Source organism: Cherax quadricarinatus, chromosome 14, assembly GCF_038502225.1.
Source record: "Cherax quadricarinatus isolate ZL_2023a chromosome 14, ASM3850222v1, whole genome shotgun sequence".
In the NCBI taxonomy this organism is placed as follows: domain Eukaryota; kingdom Metazoa; phylum Arthropoda; class Malacostraca; order Decapoda; family Parastacidae; genus Cherax; species Cherax quadricarinatus.
In genome coordinates, this window is record NC_091305.1 from 50,395,822 (window position 1) to 50,416,757 (window position 20,936).

Genomic DNA, 20,936 nt, shown 5'->3' on the forward strand with positions numbered 1-20,936 from the left:
ATTGTCATTGTATTTCATGCAGTGATATTCACCCCAGTATACCAAATTATCCATTTATTTCTATGTGTGCCTTTTTTCGTATGCCAGCAGTGTCTCATTCCTCTAATTTTTTCGCAGACTGTGTACCATTATTTTTGCCAGCAAATTTTTGTCGTATCAGTCACAGCAAGATTTTGTTGTAAGAATATACTAAAAAAAAATGAATACGTGATTAAGTGTTGTGTGCCCTGCCACTGTAAGTGTTACACTACCCGTTTTGTTCCTTTGTTTTATTTTATTCATATTTTTATATTTCTTTGAACAAATTCACTCTTGATGCAATTTCAATTACTTTTAACGTAAAGTGTTTTCTTTACTCTGTTTGAGTAAATTGTTTTGTCTAATTTACAATTAAGAGTTAAAGTGTTCAATCAGTTTTTTTCTTCATATTTTTATTTCATTATTTAACCTGAGTTTTCCCAGTGACACTTTATTACTGCAGTGATTATTTCTACATCTTATTTTGTTGCACTTGTTCTGCAGTGAATTATTTTCTTTTATTGATATTTTTATGAATTATATTTTCATTTTGTTTATGCATTCTTAGAAAATACTTAAATTTCCCAGTTAACAATTTAGTAATTTTATTTTCTACTTTTTACATTGATTTAAAATTTTATTAATTAAATTCTTTATTAGCAAGAGTAAAGACAGCTCATTTTGCATTTAATTCAGTCTCCAGTAATATTTTTACTTGTATATTTCAATGTAATTTTTTTTTTTTATCTTGGCCAATAGTCTTTCACATTGAGTTGTCCTTCCTCTTGCAGTGTATCTTAGACATTTTTTTTTTATTACTTCTGCAGAATTAGTTGCATCTCTTTTATTTCAATTCTAGCATTTTGTATCATTTTTATTGTTCATTATTTTTGCCTTATTTGTTCTCGTGCACCTTTGCCATTATGTCTCACATACCGTCAAGTGATACTTTAGTGAATGTCGACACTCAGACCTCTCAGGCTACTGTTGCCCCTGTCATCAGTCCTCACAGTTCCTTAGCGACTGACAGACCGACCCAGACACCGAGATACTATAGTTATACTCGTGATTCCCTTGATGCGTTACCTTTATTCAATGGCCATGTACATAGTCTTGAAGCATGGTTTACTGCCATTCGTTCTCATGTTAGTGCTCTAGTTGAAGGTCCTCCTTCAGAGGAAAGTCTTATCAGACTTGCTAAAGAAGCTCTTCATCAATCCCCTGCTGCTGTTCACGTTGTTGATCTCCTTGATATGCGTGACTTCAGGAATCTTACTAAGTGGTCACTATATGAGGAACTGATTCGTTCTTTCCTTGTCCCAGTAAAAACAGTTGATCCATATGTCATTCTTAGGGAACTAGTGAATGCTACACCCATGAGTAATGAATCGTTGAGTGCATTTGCTGTTAGATTAGACAAACTTTTATCATCATTTATCAATGCTGTCCAGTCATCAGCTTTTCTCCCTGAAGAGGCTAAACCATTTACAGAATCGCTTGCTAAAATAGCAGCTTTTGGAGCAATCAAAGAACTAATGCCTCCTGCTTCCGTGTGTGCTTATGAGGCTCATCCCCCAACTGTGACGATGGAACCACTTACAGCCTTAAATCATGTACGTTCCTTATGCCCCCAGGGTACTTTCCCATGTATCAAAAGTAATTTCACACCTATGCCTCAGTCTGCACCACCTCTTGTTTGCGCCACAGAGACAAATCGTGGTCATCAACCATCTCAGAGATCCCCAAGAACCAGTGTACAGAGTCGTTATAAACCTCGTAGTATTCATAGTACATTCAGTAACCATAGTCGGCGGACTTGTTACAACTGTGGTTTCCGTGGCCATATTGCAATTAATTGTCCTGATAGTTACCCTAAGAGACGTCGTACTGATGATGAGTACCCAGATCTTCCCTACTGTACTTATCATAGAATACATGGACATGACACATCTGAGTGCAATGCTCTCTATAACCTTAAGTACTCTAGGTCTTTCCATGGCCGTTCCAACCACAGAACCCATAGAGGAAACAGATATCGTGGTTCTCAAAATAACCAGAACCAGGCTTATTCTTCCAATTCTCAAAATAACCAGAACCAGGCTCATTCTTCCAATTCTCAAAATAACCAGAACCAGATTCATTCTTCCAATTTGGGGGAATTCGAGCGCCCCAGTCAAACCATCCCATGGTGACAGTAGGTGATAATGAGTACACCATCCCCGTTCACAATTCCTTTGAAGCCTTAAGCAGTCTCGAGAATGACAATCCTGCTGATGATGTTGCTTCACATGTCTCTGACATAGATGATTTTGGGGATGAAGTGGAACAAGTCTTTTCTGATGACAATCCACCTTTTTGTTTGCACATAACTTCCAATGCAACCATAGGCCCTATAGTGCAAGCATCTGTTCATAATGCGCCCGTTCATTTGTTCATGGACTCTGGTGCGCAAGTCAATATTATTAGGTCTAGTTTGTTTAAGGATAAGCAGTTACGACATGTCCTTCTCGTAGAACCGACTCATGTGTCCTCCCTTAGTGGAGTAGCTGGTTCTCACCTGCGTGTCCGAGGTCGGACTTCCCTAACCTTTTCTATTCAAGGTAGAGACTTCACTGCTTCCTTCCTTGTTGTCGACCAGATTACTTTCCCTGGTGACCTGCTGGGCTTTGCTTCCATGCGAGACTTACGCATTGTGCTCGACCCTTATCGATGGCACGCCCAAATTGACGACTTGATCGTTCCATTCTGGGGTTACCAGCTTGGATCCGAGATCTGCCATACTGCTGCAGAGTATGACACTCGAATTAAGTCCTTACAGGCCAGTGCATTTTCCAGTAGCTTACCCAAGCGGTCAGGCACTGATGATCCTGTCACTTCTGTCTGTGTTCCTGCAACTTCAGACTTGCAAGATAGTGTCCAGTTACCTCAAGTGTCCGAGGACGCTCTGACTACCTTGAGTGCTGAGCCTATCCCTGCAATGTCTGCTAGTTCAAGTAGTAGTTTCTCCACAGGGGACGCCTTGTCGGAAAACAATTACTTGCAACTAGTAATGCCATCTCTTGTTGATGTCACATGCCGTCTGCAGAAAGACGTTTCTGTCGCAGCTAGTGCCCTCACTAGAGTATCTGTAGTTGTTCCTAGTGTTCCAGATGGTGATAACGTCCTAGTTGACAGTGATTCTTGCAAAGTAAAAGGTCTATTTGTTGAACCATCCTTACATGTTGTAAGAGATAGTAAGATCCATTTCTTCCTAGCTAACACTTCTGGTCACAGTGTTCGCCTCAGAGCAAATACCAATCTTGTTGACCTTGTTCACTATCCTTACCCTGTTCAGGTAGAGGATGAGTTTTCACCTGACCAGTGGGTCGGTGCTATTTCTGCCGGGGAGACCTCATCCACTTCACTGGATCAATCTGTTCCACCAGTTGAGGAGAAAGACTTAGCTCCCACTGACTTCCCAGATGAAGTCAAGCGTTTGTTGACTCTGTTGAACAAACGTCGTAAAGCCATTGCCTTACCAGGTGAGAAGATGGGTATAATGAACTTATTGTCCCATCGTATTCCACTTGAACCTGGTAATAGACCTATCTACATACCTGCGTACAGAATGCCTCATTCACAAGTTGCTGTCGCAGAAGAATTGATCAATCAAATGCTTGATGATGGAGTTATTGCACCTAGCAATTCACCTTGGAATGCACCCTTGATACTAGTACCTAAGAAGGATGGTACTTGGCGCCCAGTGATTGACTTTAGGAAGTTAAATGCGAAAACCATTCCAGATCGCTTCCCACTTCCTGTACTGGGTGATCTTTTACGTAACATCGGAGATAACAAAGTCTTTTCAACCCTAGATTTGTTACAAGGGTTTTGGCAAGTCCCTCTTCACGAGGACAGCCAAGAGCTAACTGCATTCTCCACTCCTACAGGTCATTATCACTTCCTCCGTATGGCGTTTGGATTACGATCTTCCCCTATCATGTTCTCAAGGCTATGACTAATATCTTTAGAGGTCTCATAGGTAATGCACTTACGGTGTACTTAGATGACGTAATCATCATGTCTCAAGACGTGGATACACACTTGAAAAGACTTGATGTAGTACTTGGTAAGCTTGAAGAAGCCAATTTAAAGATCAAACTGTCTAAATGTCAATTTTTCAGATCAGAAATTAAGTTTCTTGGTCACGTAGTCACTCCTAGAGGGGTTACGACTGACCAAAGTAAAGTAACTGCAGTACTAAATTTTCCAACACCCAAAACTGCTGATGCCGTAAGATCCTTTGTGGGCTTAGCAGGTTTTTATAGATCTTTCATTGCCAATTTTTCTTCCATAGCTGCTCCTCTAACTGAGTTGCTTAAGAAAGATGCTCCTTTTGTTTGGACCTTCCGTCAAGAAAGAGCATTCCAAACTCTAAAAGAAAAGCTAACATCTGCTCCAATTTTGAAATTTCCAGATTTTTCTAAACCCTTCTATCTGACAACTGATGCTAGTTCAATTGGCATAGGTGCCGTACTAGCTCAGAAGATCGATGGCAAGTACAACGCAGTTGCATTTGCTAGCCGAGTCCTTACGAAGGCTGAACGTAATTATACAGTAACTGAGCAAGAAGCTTTAGCAATAGTATGGTCTTTAAAGCACTTCCGAGACATTATTTATCAGTACTCTGTTCATGTCTTGACAGACCATGCTCCACTGATACCCTTATTCCAGAACAAACAACCTACTGGAAGGTTAGCCAGATGGACCTTGACTATCCAAGAGTTCAATCCCACCTTTGAGCATTTACCTGGCAAGTCAAATGTAGTCGCAGATGCCTTATCGCGACATGTTAGTATAGTAACTGCAGACCCTCCATTTAGTGCTGAAGATGTAAAGAATGCTCAACGAACAGATCCCATGTGGTCTGGTGTGATTCGATTCCTGCTCCAGGAAGATCTTATTCTGACTGTGAAGCCACCAGCACCCATCAGTGACTTTGTCATGAACCAAGAATTACTGTATCGAACAGCCGAGTTGGGTACTCCTAGCAGAAGAGTATACCAGTTAGTAATTCCACAGTCACTAGTGAATGTAGCCTTACAGCTAGTTCACGATGTACCAGGTGTTGCACACCCTGGTATGGATCGTTCAGTAAAACAAGCCAGATTGAAATACTTTTGGCCTCGTATGGCAACTGATATTTCTGAGTATGTTAAGAAATGTAGTGTCTGCATGCATCATAAAGGTAATGCTAATGGTCCTAATCCAATCCAAGTATATCCAACTACTAGCGAACCGTGGGAAAGAGTTGCGCTAGATTTGTTAACTAATTTCCAATGATCCCTCCAAGGCAACAAACATCTGTGTGTTATGGTAGACCATTTCACCAGATATTGTGAGTTAGTTCCTATTGCAGATAAGACTGCCGAGACAGTAGCTAAAGCGTTTAAAGAACGCATTATCTGCAGGCATACCACCCCTAAGTCCCTAGTAACAGATAATGGAGGTGAATTCTGTAATGAGATTCTTGAAAATTTGTGTACCTTGTACAAGATCTCTAAATCCACCATTGTTCCTCATCATCCTGCCAGCAATGGGTTAGCGGAACGAACCAATAAGAAAGTACTTGATGTCTTGAAAGCCACTATCAATCCCAACAGTGAAACTTGGGATGAAGTTATACCTGATGTGCAGTGTGCTATAAATTCTGCTTACAATGTTTCTATAGGTGACACTCCACATTATGCATTGTATGGTGTAGATAAACGTTTGCCTTATGAGTTGTTATATTCTAATCCGAAACCAAATTACAACCCTGATGATTTCATAGCAACTCATACCAGCTTAGCTCAAAGTGTTTCTAGAAGAATCCGTGAAACACTTCATAAATCAACAGCAGAATTTACAAGAGTCGCAAACACGCGAGCAAAGCCATCCAAAATCAAAGTAGGTTCGAGAGTTATGCTGATTAACTTTAACAAAACGTCTGCAATGCCAAAGCTTGATCAAAAGTTTGTTGGTCCTTATCGAGTAGTTGAACATATCACTGGTAATAAGTATAAGGTTAGAGAGATTAGTACTGGTCAGTATAAAGAATCGCATTTAGATCATATGAAGTTAGTATGTGATGATAATGATGTTCCAACCCAGACTAATGTGACAGACTCTGACAATCCTCCTGATCCTGTACTCTCTTCCTCTGATACTCAGTCAGACGATCAACCTGAATGTCGTTATTCCCTACGTACACGACAGGTATTGAGAAATCCTCAAGTATCATTTGTAACATCCAATTCAGATTTGCCTCAAATACAGCATGAGTTAGCCAATGCTACAGAGTTTGATCCTCCCAGAGATGACACCCATTCTGCATATGTCAATCTTACCCTAGCAGAGTTGGGGTTAAATGTAAATAACCTGTATAGATGAATATTACAGTATCAACTTATCAGTATTCAAGAATTTTTTTTTTGTGTTCACGTTCTCTTCGAGTTCTGAGAGTTAACAGTCTAGATTTGAGTGCACCGAATCTGCCTTTCTGTTAAACACTTCTTTGTATATATTCCTTCCTCAGAATCCGTAGATCACACGAATACAGATCGATCGATCAAATTTTTTTTATCACTTCCACTGTGTAATCCCAACGTTGAGTTTCATTCGATGAGTTGTGCTATATTATACCTTGTATTGCATTACAGTTTCAGTTACGTAAGCTTCCATTCCAATGTTCTACTTATGTATGTTATAATGTTTAATTGTTGTGTACTTTGACATTGTATAGAATCAGCCCAAGCCATACACCTGCCATCTCTAGTTTGTATTAGTTGTATGTCGGGACGACATACGTTAGCGTCGCCGAGCTCTCAGTAGTAGTAACCAGTTACCAGTAACCAGTGTACCAGTAGTTGACTCACTACCAACCGTCTCTGCCTGAGTCACTGTCTATTCATATTGTGCTGACCACAGCAGTATTCAAAGACCCCCTCACATATGGGTACTGTGGGCGGCCAGTCAGTGTTACGAGAGTGAGCAAGGAGACAAGGTTACGGCTGTTAGGGCGCTCCCCACATTATCTGTAATTATACGTACTACCAGCCTACGTGAGTATTACTTTACCCTATCCACGTATCGAACTCCCACATGATAATATAGGCGCCAGTGGATAGGGACATGCAGCAGACAAGGGCATAGTTACTGGTAGGCGGGATTCCCCAGTGGAAGTAGGTCCTACCCAAAGGGATGGGTTAGTTGTAGTAGCTGTGAATGTGGTCTTCTAGATGTCCTCTGAACCAAGATTCCATGATGTTGCAGTGTCTGACAAGTTGTGCAAGAAAGGTATAAAATACCGACAATATGAAAGTTAAGACACATGTACAACATCTGGAAATCTTTATTGTAGACGTTTCGCCATCCAGTGGCTTTATCAATACAGATTCTAGGACATAATTAGAAGACAGTAGAACTATATACAAAAGATGAGGTAATCAGTCCCTCAGCCTTAGAGTTAGTGTTCACAGCATCATGGTGGTGGAGAATCTGGAGCAGGGAAGGAGACTGGTGGTTATATAGGCGCCAGTGGATAGGGACGTGCAGCAGACGAGGGCATAGTCACTGGTAGGTGGGATTCCCCAGTGGAAGTAGGTCCTACCCAAAGGGATGGGTTAGTTGTAGTAGCCGTGAAGAAGGTCTTGTAGATATCCTCTAAACCAAGATTCCATGATGTTGCAGTGTCTGACAAGTTGTGTAAGAAAGGTATAAAATACCGACAATATGAAAGTTAAGACAAATGTTGCACATGTGTCTTAACTTACATCTTGTAAAAAATTTCCTTGCAGAGAATTTTGTGAAATAGCAAGAAGCAAGGTACTCAAGTGTATTACAAATATTTTAAGGTAAGTAATGAGTGTACTGTATATGCATTTTATCACTTTAGGGCACTTTAAATACCTAGTATATGTGTGGGTGTGATGGCCAGATGGGGTTATGATACCTACCTACCCTACCATTCACCTTGCACCCTATATCTAGACCATTAGGACTACAAATATTTTAAGATAAGTAATGAGTGTATACTATATGCATTTTATCGTTCTAGGGCTCTTTACCCCTTTCAGGGTCCACAGGCCCTCTCAGAGACTTGTTCTCAGGGCCCCCCAAATTTAAAAAAAAAATATATTTTTTCTTATGAAAAGATACAAAATCTTTTCCCGATCATACTGACATCAAAAGTATGAAATTTGATGGAAAACTTACAGAATTATGCTCTTGCGAAGTTAGCGGTTTCGATGATGTTTATGCACTGGCGATTTTGCCCACTTTGAGCCCTATTTTCGGCCAATTCCAATGTACTAGTCGACAAAAATCATAACTATTTTGCTAGAACTCCATTTTTTATATTGAATGAGTACAAGAAACCACCAATTTACCGATTTCAACTATCCAATACAGTGGTCAGAATTTAGCAATTTTGCCAATTTCACACAAATTTCAAAAAATGCCAATTTCCAAATAGGGTCCAGAATAAACAAGAAAGACATTCCTGGCACTAAAATAACACTTCCTCTGTTCATTAGTCACGTCCCCAGGCCCCTCTTACATTTTTTTTGCTTTCCACTTCGAATTTTTATTCTCACAAAAAAAAATAAGATTTACTGTTATGTAGACTACTGCATTAGTGTAGAAATTATATAAATAATATTGGCGCACTTGTGAAAGAATATCAGACTCACCAGTTGATGTGTATTGGACGCTTAGCATGATTTGTTTACTTTTGAACTTTGGTAAAAATCGAACATTTCTGCTACTTTGAGCTCAATTTCAAGGTACTTTTCATTGCAAAACCAGTCAAAATCATCTCAATTTCTGTAATATGTCTTCCATTCTATACAATGAGACCAGGAAAACTAGAATACAACAATAAATACCATACGAAAATATAGTGCAAAGTCTCTGTTTTAATCCAAAAACACGGTCAAAGTTTTTTTCTCATTACGCACTGTGTGCTGCAGGATGTTTTTTATACTGTGCACACTGACCACATAGACCCATTCTTTCATATATAGGCCTACCAGCTTTCTCTCACTAGATTTGAAGGCGCTAGAATTTATGTGTACTAGTACGTCATGGACACTGGTGCGTAAGCTGTACTAGTACGTCCGAAACCCTGAAAGGGTTAAATGTCGAAGTATATTAGGTGTGGTGGGGTGGGGTGGGGTGGTCTGGCTGGCTACCATACCTACCACACCTAACTTCTTGCAATAAATACTACTCACTTCTTACTCTACATTAAGACTACAAATATTTTGAGGTAAGTAATGGGTGTACAGTGTGTGTATTTTACTTTTTATTGTTTTTTAATGACCTGTTCTATTGCTAACTTAATATATGTAAGTGTAAACTTATTATTTGACATTTATAAGTGGAAAGAAATGGCGTTCAGCTTTCTGGCAATGTTCGCTTTCCGGCAGTAGCATGGAGCCTAACCAGACGTATAAGTGGGGCCCTACTGTAATAATATTATTATTATTATTACAGTAGTGACTTATCCAGCACTCAGTTATTCAACTTGCAACATTATCCAGCAGTAATGTTCAGTTCAGCACTTAGATAGGATGAGAAAAGAAATGTTCAAAGCAAAGAGGCAACACAGTAAGAGGACATGATCGTCGTCCAGTGTTGTTGAAAATCTGGCACTTCCTTTTTCTCGAAAGTGCAAGATAATTCATAATATCTTGTAATTTATTATTGCCATTATTACTATGACTACTGCTAAAATAATATATCAATATCATGTATTAAGACCCAATCAATATTCAATTTATATATTTTTTAAAGATATTAAACTTTCTATATATGGAACTGATGTAAACAAACTTTTAAAATCACTAAATTTTTCTAGAATAATGAAACTCAGTAATTGTTAAAATTATTGTAGCTGTACTTCAAGAGCTGTAAGATACATATTACAGAATTAAAATTTCACTACTATATAAATTCATTCTAATTTCTATTTGGAGATCTTTGTTGCATTCTAATACACAGCTTCTGATAAAATAAAGATTTACTTGAACATTTGAAAAATTTAACCAACCATAGAGATTCTATAGATTTATTGTAGCAAACATATATGGAAGTAATTTTAAAGTAATAAACTCACCCAGGTTCGCCTCCAGCTTCCATCATGTTGGCAAGAGTGACATCATTAGACCAGACATCATACTGCCACTTACGAAGACCCAGAACGCCACACAGAACACGACCTGTGTGGATCCCCACCCTCATGTTTAGCTGTACATCAGTTGCATCAACTACTGACCTGTAATAATGCATCAGTAAACATCAGCTACCCTACTATGAAGGTATGTGGGTATGCAAAACAACCATTGTGAAAAAATAGTGAAATTCCAAGCACTGTCATGATTTCTCACATTATCAAGAACCTGTCAATGTATGTACAGTGGACCCTCGGGTAACGATTTTAATCCATTCCAAAGATCTTGTCCTTAACCAATTTTATCGTTAGCTGAATTAATTTTCCCCATAAGAAATAATGGAAATCCTATTACAAGTAATCCATTCCAGACACCCAAAAGTATTAAAAAAAAAATTTTTCACATGAAATATACAATTTCCGACATAGAAAACAATGATACATGAAGAATAAATAATACATGCAGAATAAATACTTAATGAAGAATAAATGACATTTACCTTTATTGAAGATTTATTGATGAGTGATGAGATGGGAGGAGGAGAGATGATGAAGGTGTATTATTGTTTGGAAGGGGAATCCCCTTCCATAAGGACTTTAGGTACCAAGTCCTTTCCCAGGGTTACTTCCATTCTTTTTGTAATGCCACTGGGAACAACTTGACAGTCACTGGACCTCTGTTGCACCGAAAATCTGTCCACAGAGCTCTGTATCTGGCGTTCCTTTAAGATTTTCTTAAAATGGGCCACAACGCTGTCATTGTAAAATCACCAGCACGGCTTGCAATAGCTGTGTCAGGGTGATGTTCTTCCATAAAGGCTTACACCTTTGTCCACATTGTACAAATGTCCTTAATCATTGAAGAAGGCAACTTCCTCCATCTCTCTCCCCCTTCCTCTGAAGCAATTTCCTCAGTTGTAGTCTCTTGCTGTTGCAGAAGCTCTTGTAGCTCATCAGTGGTTAGTTCTTCATCGTCGTCCTCCAACTCTTCCACATCCTCCCCACTAACCTCCAACCCCAATGACACAAAAGCTTCCACAACTGGCATAGGCTCCTCAGGGTTAGCCCCAAACCCTTAGAAATCCCTCTCTTGTACACATTGTGGCCACAATTTCCTCCAAGCAGCATTCAAAGTCCTGCAAGTCACTCCCTCCCAAGCCTGACCTATAAGGTTTATGCAACTGAGGATATTAAAGTGATCTTTCCAAAACTCTCTTAAGGTCAATTCAGTGTCTGAGGTCACTTCAAAGCACTTTTGAAACACTGCTTTGGTGTACAGTTTTTTGAAATTTGAAATGACCTGCTGGTCCATGGGCTGGAGAAAAGGAGTGGTATTAGGAGGCAAAAACTTCACTTTGATGAAGCTCAACTCCCCTGCAATTCACTCTGGCAAGTCTGGAGGATGAGCAGGAGCACTGTCTAATACCAGGAGGCACTTGAGGCCCAATTTATTTTCCAGGAGGTATTTTTTCACAGTGGAGCCAAACACATGATAGAACCAATCATGGAAAATGTCCCTAGTGACCCATGCCTTACTGTTTGCCTTCCACATCACACATAAATTAGCCTTGACGACACTGTTTTTCTTGAACACTCTGGGAGTTTCAGAGTGATACATGAGTAAAGGCTTCACTTTGCAATCACTACTAGCATTACTACAAAATATTAGAGTTAGCCTGTCTTTCATCGGCTTGTGTCCTGGGAGTGCTTTTTCCTCCTGTGTAATGTAGGTCCTGTTTGGCATTTTCTTCCAAAACAGGACTGTTTCATCACAATTAAACAGTTGTTGGGGTTTTAATTTTTCCGTGTCTATGTACTCCTTGAATTCCTGCACATATTTTTCAGCCGCTTTTTGGTCACAACTGGCTGCCTCACCATGCCTTATCACACTGTGTATGCCACTACAATTCTTAAATCTCTCAAACCAACCTTTGCTAGCCTTAAATTCACTAACATCACGACTAGTTGCCCGAAATGCCTCGGTATGATAGTGGCTATCTTTGTACTTAGCAAATCAAAATTGTAATTACATATTGTAACCTTTACAAAGAAATAAACATTATTATTATTATTTTTTTTATTATTTATTATCACACTGGCCGATTTCCACCAAGGCAGGGTGGCCCGAAAAAGAAAAACTTTCACCATCATTCACTCCATCACTGTCTTGCCAGAAGGGTGCTTTACACTACAGTTTTTAAACTGCAACATTAACACCCCTCCTTCAGAGTGCAGGCACTGTACTTCCCATCTCCAGGACTCAAGTCCGGCCTGCCGGTTTCCCTGAACCCCTTCATAAATGTTACTTTGCTCACACTCCAACAGCACGTCAAGTATTAAAAACCATTTGTCTCCATTCACTCCTATCAAACACGCTCACGCATGCCTGCTGGAAGTCCAAGCCCCTCGGACACAAAACCTCCTTTACCCCCTCTCTCCAACCTTTCCTAGGCCGACCCCTACCCCGCCTTCCTTCCACTACAGACTGATACACTCTTGAAGTCATTCTGTTTCGCTCCATTCTCTCTACATGTCCGAACCACCTCAACAACCCTTCCTCAGCCCTCTGGACAACAGTTTTGGTAATCCCGCACCTCCTCCTAACTTCCAAACTACGAATTCTCTGCATTATATTCACACCACACATTGCCCTCAGACATGACATCTCCACTGCCTCCAGCCTTCTCCTCGCTGCAACATTCATCACCCATGCTTCACACCCATATAAGAGCGTTGGTAAAACTATACTCTCATACATTCCCCTCTTTGCCTCCAAGGACAAAGTTCTTTGTCTCCACAGACTCCTAAGTGCACCACTCACTCTTTTCCCCTCATCAATTCTATGATTCACCTCACCTTTCATAGACCCATCCGCTGACACGTCCACTCCCAAATATCTGAATACATTCACCTCCTCCATACTCTCTCCCTCCAATCTGATATTCAATCTTTCATCACCTAATCTTTTTGTTATCCTCATAACCTTACTCTTTCCTGTATTCACCTTTAATTTTCTTCTTTTGCACACCCTACCAAATTCATCCACCAATCTCTGCAACTTCTCTTCAGAATCTCCCAAGAGCACAGTGTCATCGTCACGCAACTGCCTTGCCTTTTCACATATGACTGACTGTGAAACACTATCTCCTGATAATTGTTTATCGTTGATCCACACTAATAACAGTCTCTCCACATCTTCGAGTATTTGCGATCTCTGTTTTGCAAGCATGCTTGCACTTTTTGCAACAACAGCTTCCTTGATTGCCTTTCTGTTGGCCAAGATAGTAGCGATGGTTGATTGGGGTTTGTTGTACAACCGAGCCAGCTCGGAGCCACCCACTCCACTTTCATACTTTGCGATTATGTAGGTGCATTTTTGAAAGTGCTTTTGTAAGTGTATTTTTAGGGGTCTGAAACAGATTAATCTAATTTACATCATTCCTTATGGAAACAAATTCGTTCGGTATCAGCACTCAAACAGCCTTCTGGAACCAAGTAAGTTTGTATCCCGAGGTACCACTGTCTATGTATATATATATATATAGTATATGTATGCATATGTAGCATTTGTATATGTGAATGTACGTATCTCCATGGGGAAGTTGAACAGAATTCTTCCTCTGTAAGCCATGTGTGTTGTAAGAGGTGACTAAAATGCCTAGATCAAGGGGCTAGTAACCCCTTCTCCTGTATATACAGCCTCTCCTCACTTAACGATGGAGTTCTGTTCCTAAGACCATGCCAGTAAACAAATTCGTCGCTAAGTGAGGAGCATACTGTAATGGCAGTGGGTTTGTGTCAGCCATTTCTGATAATGTTTTAATGCCACCTTTGCACCAATTATAACATTTCTGACATATTTTAAATGCTTATACAGCAGTGTACTGTATATTGTAATAAACAGAATGGAGGAAATCAGCTCTAATATACATTACTTAGGTAAGCATACGGGTCAGAGAGCCCGTCGTAAGTCTGAGTCGTCAGTAAATGAGTACGTCACTAAGTGAGGAGAGGCTGTATTACTGAAGTTATGAAGAGAAACTTTTGTTTTTCCTTTTGGACCACCCTGCCTTGGTGGGATTCAGCTGGTTTGTTAAAAGAAGATGTGTATGTATATGTCTATGTATGTATAAATGTATATGTATGTGTATGTATGGACATGTATATATATTTAATTCATTTCCTCCTGTTCTTACATAGTTTCTCACAAAAATAAAGCATCAAGCAAATTTAAATATCAAATACACACAATAGGCATGACATGTGAGAGATTAGAAAACATTAATGAACTTAGATTTGGTTTCTAAACCCATGTCTCATCTGCATCAGTAAATCTCAACAGTCCAATTACACTTATGAAATACTATGTCATATTAGAAATGGCAAATACTATCTCTCCCTCTAGCACTTTCTCCACCTCTCTCAGTATCCACTTCTCCCACCACCTCCACGAGACATACCTGTGAAGAATGCTCCCTCAGCGACATAAAGCAAATTCTGATTACTTTCAAGTTTTACAGCTGCTCTTACTCAAACTACTGCAGTTTAAAGCATATAAATCTACTGAATCCTCACACCAATCTAATACTAATATTATTTAGGAAAATAATCTTTATTTAAATTACACCTTAATACTTTTTAAATTTCTTACAACTAACAACAATACATCACACAGCTTAAAAAATATATGTACTTACGTCTCATACTAAATCTAAAAGTAAATAAAAACAACCATTCACTGTAAATTAAATCAAAATACAGTATGCATTACAATAAGTATGAGTGCAATTTGTGCCCCGAGTAGTGCATAGATTACACTCACAGATTCCTCAATAAGATTGCACACACACTCCAAGAGATGTAATAATTTAAGAGTGCATTAGTAATTATTATATTATTGAATCATAAGTGCTTTTTAAGTATGTATCGAGAAGTAACAATAGCACTAAAGCCACTGAATTCAACCAATAACCCAAGAGTTGCTCTGCTAGTGCCAACCTTAGGGGGAACAGCTAACACAGTCATACCCATGTTATAACAGTAGATAAGTACAGCACACCAGAGGTTGCTTCATGTTGAGCCCCTGCCATTTGCCCTGGTCAAGGACTGGGCTATGGGGTCATTGGCCCTCACAACAACCTCCAGGTAGGTAGAAGAGTGGCACCACTGAATGTGACACTCAAGTGATGCTCTCTAATGAATACAGTAACAATAAAAGAACTAACTACCGTAATTGCAAACCTCATACTATACACAAATAACCCACTCATAGGAGAAAGAAACTTATGACGATATTTTGGTCCGACTTGGACCATTAACTAGTTACGCAAGCACAAAGGGAAGAGAGCCAGTATATACAGAAGGGCCCTGCTTATAGAGTAGGTTAGGTTCCCGGCTACTGCTGTAAGGTGAAACATCATTTTCTCAGTTTCAAATGCATATAAAAGCCTGATAAAATGTTTACATTATCATGTATTAAGTAAGCAATAGAGCTAGGCCTAAAAAATGCATATACAGTACACATGTTACTTACCCTAAAATATTTTCATCCTTAGCATATAGTGAATGGTGAATATATTTACAGTTGGAAGTGTGAATAAATGAAGAATGGGTATAATTGAAAACCGCTGTATTAGCAAAACACCGTAAAGTGAAGTGTTGTACAGCAGGGCACTCCTGTATATGAAAGGGTGATGGGGACAGGGGCAAGTTATTTGTGTATTGTTCCAATCATGGTATTGTGCCATTTTATTTTCATACTGTACTGTGCATGCAGTCATCCCTACAAATTCATGAATTTCAATTATCAAATGTTTTTAGTAAAGGACAACAAATGAATAAATTTAATTAAATTTACTGATTCAATATTTTTCTGACTCAATGGCTTTCCTCACAACAAATTTTTTTTCTAAATGCATAAGGGTCATATTACACCAGGGCAAAAGGAAGGAATTCATATTCAATCCAAAGAAGGGGAAGGGAGGTCCAATGCCTTGGATCAAGAACCCCCTCCTCGAGGGAGGTGCCTTGATGGTGGTAAGGGGGCTTTTGATCCAAAAAATTGGACCTGCCTCCCCTTTCATGGAACTAATCTGAATGCTTTCCATTCCTTATGTGTTGCAAGACTGATTGAGGGTATAGTGCTTCCTCCATGAATGTAGTAGTAATAGGGGTTAATAAGAGTGTTATGGAACCCAACAAGGGTAAATACCTATGTAGCAGGTACAGTACTCACTCCCATCCTTTTCCTCATACTCAAGTCTGACACAGACAGATATAAACCACAGTACCTTGTCCTCCTTTGCTGATGATACCTAAATTTCCATGACAGTGTCATCCATTGACGACACTGCGAATCTCCAAGCAGACATTAACAAAGTCTTTAAATGGGCCTCAGAAAACAATATGAAGTTCAATGAGTACAAATTTCAATTACTCCACTATGGAAAATTCGAGGAAATAAAAATTGGATTGGAATATAAAGCAAATTCCAGCCACACAATTGAGAAAAAAACTAATGTAAAAGACTTAGGAGTGGTAACGTCAGAGAATCTCACTTTCAAAAATCCCAACAGAGTCTCTACAACATCTGCTAGGAAAATGATAGGATGGATATGAGAACCTTCAAAACTATGGATGCCAAGCAAATGATGATTCTTTTCAAATTGAAGCAGGCAAAACTGCAGACCTGAAGATTATACAGAGAACTTTTACTGCATGTATAAATACAATAAAGCACTTTAATTAATGGTAACAACTTAAGTCCCTTGACCTGTACTCCTTGGAATGCAGGTGAGAAAGATACATATAATATACACTTGGAAAATCCTAGAGGGACTACTCCCAAATCTATGCATGAAAATCACTCCCTACAAAAGCAAAAGACTCAGCAGGTGGTGCATCATCCTCCCAGTGAAAAGCAGGGGCTCCATGAGTACACGAGGAGACACAATAACAATAAGTGTCAGGGGCCCAAGACAGTTCAACTGCATCCCAGCACACATAATGGGGATTACCAACAGACCCCTTGTTGTCTTCAAGAGAGAGCTGGACAGGCACCTAAAAGTTAGTACCTGACCAGCTGGGCTGTGGCTCATACATCGGTTTGCATGCAGCCAGCAGTAACAGCCTGGTTGATCAGGCCCTGGTCCACTGCGGTTATTATTATAATCAAAAGGAAGCACTAAACCTACTAGGGTCATACAGCGCTGCTGGTAAGAAATTGATGCAGGTAAAGTTAGGAGTGGCTGTGAGGAATGCTAAAGGAAGGATAATCAAAGTTTGTGTAATAAATTAGTTGCTGACAAAAGTCGAAGAGGAAGTCAGTGTCAAAGATGAGTCTGTCAGCAAGGACTGAAAATAAAGTAAGGGTGTTAGAGCAGTGATGACGTTAGAGGAAAATTCTGCGTGCTCGTTGATGGACAGGTCAGTCCAATAGAATATGAGAAATTGAAACAGGAGCTAAACAGTTCTCACTAAGTGGAACAGGATGCCTCTCCATGAAATACGCGAGTTAGACAAATGTGCCCAATGTGAAGATGAGAGAGTGTTGTCTCCCAACCTCATTATTGATGACAAGAAGGCCAGAAACCCTAATTTGGTTTAACCCTTTTAGGGTCCAGAGGCCAAATTTCAAAGTGTGCACCAGTATTCAAGAATTTTCAAAAAATAATTTTGTTATTTTTTCTTATGAAATGGTAGAGAATCTTTTTCTGAAGGTAATAAAACAAAAAGTATGAAATTTGGTGGAAAACTGATGAAATTATGCTCTCGCAAATTTTGATGAGTCAGCGATATTTACGCATCGGCAATTTTGCCGACTTTGACTCCCATTTTAGGCCAATTACATTATTTCAGTCGACCAAATTCTTAGTTTTTTCAGTAGTATTACTTCTATTCTATCGATTGCGCACAAGAAATCGCCAAATCAACTGTTTCAACTACAAAATAATGTGATCGGAAATTGGTAATTTGGCCAATTTAGTGCAAAGTTCAAAATATTCTAATTTCAAAATAGGGTCCAGAATAAACAATGCAGGCATTCCTGGCACTAAACTAACATTTCCTCTGTTCATTAGTTACGTTTTCTGGCTTTACAAATGAATTCTATTTTGATTTTTTCTTCACATAATGAATTTTTATTCAAACCAATAAATAGAAGATTTACTGTTATGCAATATTGTAATAATTGTATAAATAATATCACCACATTTGTGAATGTATATTAGACTCACCAGCTGGCATGTATTAGACGTGTGAGGTCATTTGTTTACTCTTGAACATCAACAAAAATTAAACATTTTCACTACTTTGAGCTCAATTTCAAGCCATTTCCAATAGTAAAACCAATCAAAATCATCTCTATTTCTATAATATACCTTCCATTCTATCAAATGAGACCAAGAAATCGCAAATACAACCATAAAAAACATACAAAAAACACTGCAAAGTTGCTGTTTTAATCGAAAATTATGGTCTGGTTTTTTTCTCTCATTTTGCACTGTGTGCTGCAGGATTTGTTTTATGTGGTGCACACATACCACATAGATGTATTCTCTCATAGACAAAACCCATCTTACTGCCCTCCCACCCAAGACTAGTTCTTAGAAGACTTTTCCAGAGTCTTGTCTGGACTTGAGAACAATTGTGAGCCAATATACTGGGAGACTTCAATATCTGCTTTCAGCAACAAAATAATGGGCAATGCAGTGCAAAAGGTATAAACAAATTCTAGGTTTAAATAGTTAAACTCAACTAATTAATACACTAACCCAGATCACATAGTTTTCAGCCACCCTAACTGACCACATACTTTGTAACCGCTCTGAGAACATTAGTCTGTCAAGCGTCATTACCACAGGTCTTAGTGATCATTTCATCATTTACTGCACCAGGAAAAATCACTAGGGGAAAGGATAGGCCTAAACAGGACAATAAAAATGAGGTCAACTAGAAACTACAGTAAACAAACACTGGTAAATATGCTACTCAATAATGATTGGACAGTGATAACAAGATGCACATACATAAATGATGCCTGGGAAAAATTCAAAACAATGTTCACTGCCATCCTTGATAATACTGCACCAGTTAAAGAGGTTAGGATTAAATGGAGAACTGAACCCTGGATGACTATTGAGATATTAGATAACATGAAATTCAGAGACCAGTTGCTAAAAAAGATTTAGGGCACATAGACAGGATATTACAGCACTAAATGAATTCCAAAGGGTGAGGAACAGAGTGCAGAGACTTATAAAAGGAGCAAAGGCAAGGCACTATTGCTCAAAAATTGAAGAGTACAAGAATAACACCAGAAAGCTCTGGCAACAACTAAAACAGTAGGGGTATAGCCATAAACTAGTAGATAGATCTAACATAGTAGTACTAAATATCGATAACGAGGTATGCCACAAAACAACTAAAGTGGCAAACTGTTTTAATTCCTACTACACATCTATTGCATCAACACTAGTAAGTAAACTACCAGCTGCATCAAATACCTTTAACACAGACTCTGATAAGTTTAAAACATACTATACCAATGAAGGGGTAACCCCAAACAGTTGTCAACTAGTAAGTGTATCTCATGACTTTGTTCAAAAAGAACTAAGCAGGTTAAACCCAAATAAGAGCACTGGCCCGGATAACATCCCGTCTAAGTTCCTGAAAGATGGTGCCTCTGAACTGTCAATCCCTACTGCTCACATGATCAATTTGTCCATCACCACTAATACCGTACCGAAGGGGTTCAAGGAGACCAGAGTTACTCCTATCTTCAAGAAAAATAGTAGGTCTGATGTAAGTAACTATAGGCATGTTAATATACTCAGTGTAATATCCAAAATTCTTGAGAGGGCGGTGTACTGTCAAGTAGATAAGTACCTTAAATGACAACAACATTCTCCATAGTTATCAATCAGGTTTTAGATCTTACCCGGCCGACACATCCGTAATTAATCTGATGGATTACATGAGAACTGAAATGTCGATCGGGAACCTCATAGGAATGGTAACCTTACACTTGCAAAAAGCCTTTAATACTGTTAACCACAATATATTATGTAAGAAACTTCAAGCTGTCAGCATAGGTTCTGTAGACTGGTTTAAGTTCTACCTTAGCAATAAGAAACAAATTGTCAAAATCAACAAAACAGAATGAGAACCCCTGTAGATAGCATGCAGAGTTTCCCAAGGTAGTATTCTGGGTCCCTTATTATTCCTTTGTTATGTTAACCCTTAAACTGTCCAAACGTAGATCTACGTTTTTTCAACATTTGAAAGTATGTAAAAAAAGTAATCTTCTTTTTTTCTTTTACATTTGAAAACATGTAAAAAAACTTTGATCTACTTTTTTTTTGTTATATTTGAAAATATGTAAAAAACGTAGATCTACTTTTGGAGCACTACGCATGTGAACGTAGATCTGCTTGGACAGTTTCAGGGTTAATGACATGTCCATCAGTGTTAAGTGCAAACTCCTACTGTATGCAGATGACAGTGCTCTGTTAGAGTCAGGTAAAGACCCACAAGATATAGCTAATGTATTAACACAGGAACTGAAGTAGACAATAAACTATCGTTACACCTTAGGAAAACTGAAGCCATACTCTTTGGCATGAATCATAAACTGAGAAGGGTAAATAATTTTAATGTCCTGTGCAATAGGGAACCCATCACTTCAGTTTCCTCACTAAAACATCTGGGAATCTCCTTTGACCCATGC

At 38.9% G+C, this 20,936-nt stretch overlaps 1 protein-coding gene across 12 annotated transcripts in view; it reads right to left on the reverse strand.

Annotated features, from left to right (window-relative positions):
• Positions 1 to 20,936, reverse strand: part of LOC128698394 (adenylate cyclase type 1) — a 1,819,232-nt gene that overhangs the window by 878,496 nt on the left and 919,800 nt on the right. For 11 of the 12 annotated variants that reach the window (XM_070085006.1, XM_070085009.1, XM_070085008.1 and 8 more), the window contains one exon: positions 10,157 to 10,315. The exons of the other annotated variant lie outside the window; for it this stretch is intronic. In XM_070085006.1, the coding sequence (XP_069941107.1) occupies positions 10,157 to 10,315 (159 nt within the window). The remainder of the gene's footprint in view (positions 1 to 10,156; positions 10,316 to 20,936) is intronic. 12 annotated transcript variants of the gene reach the window in all.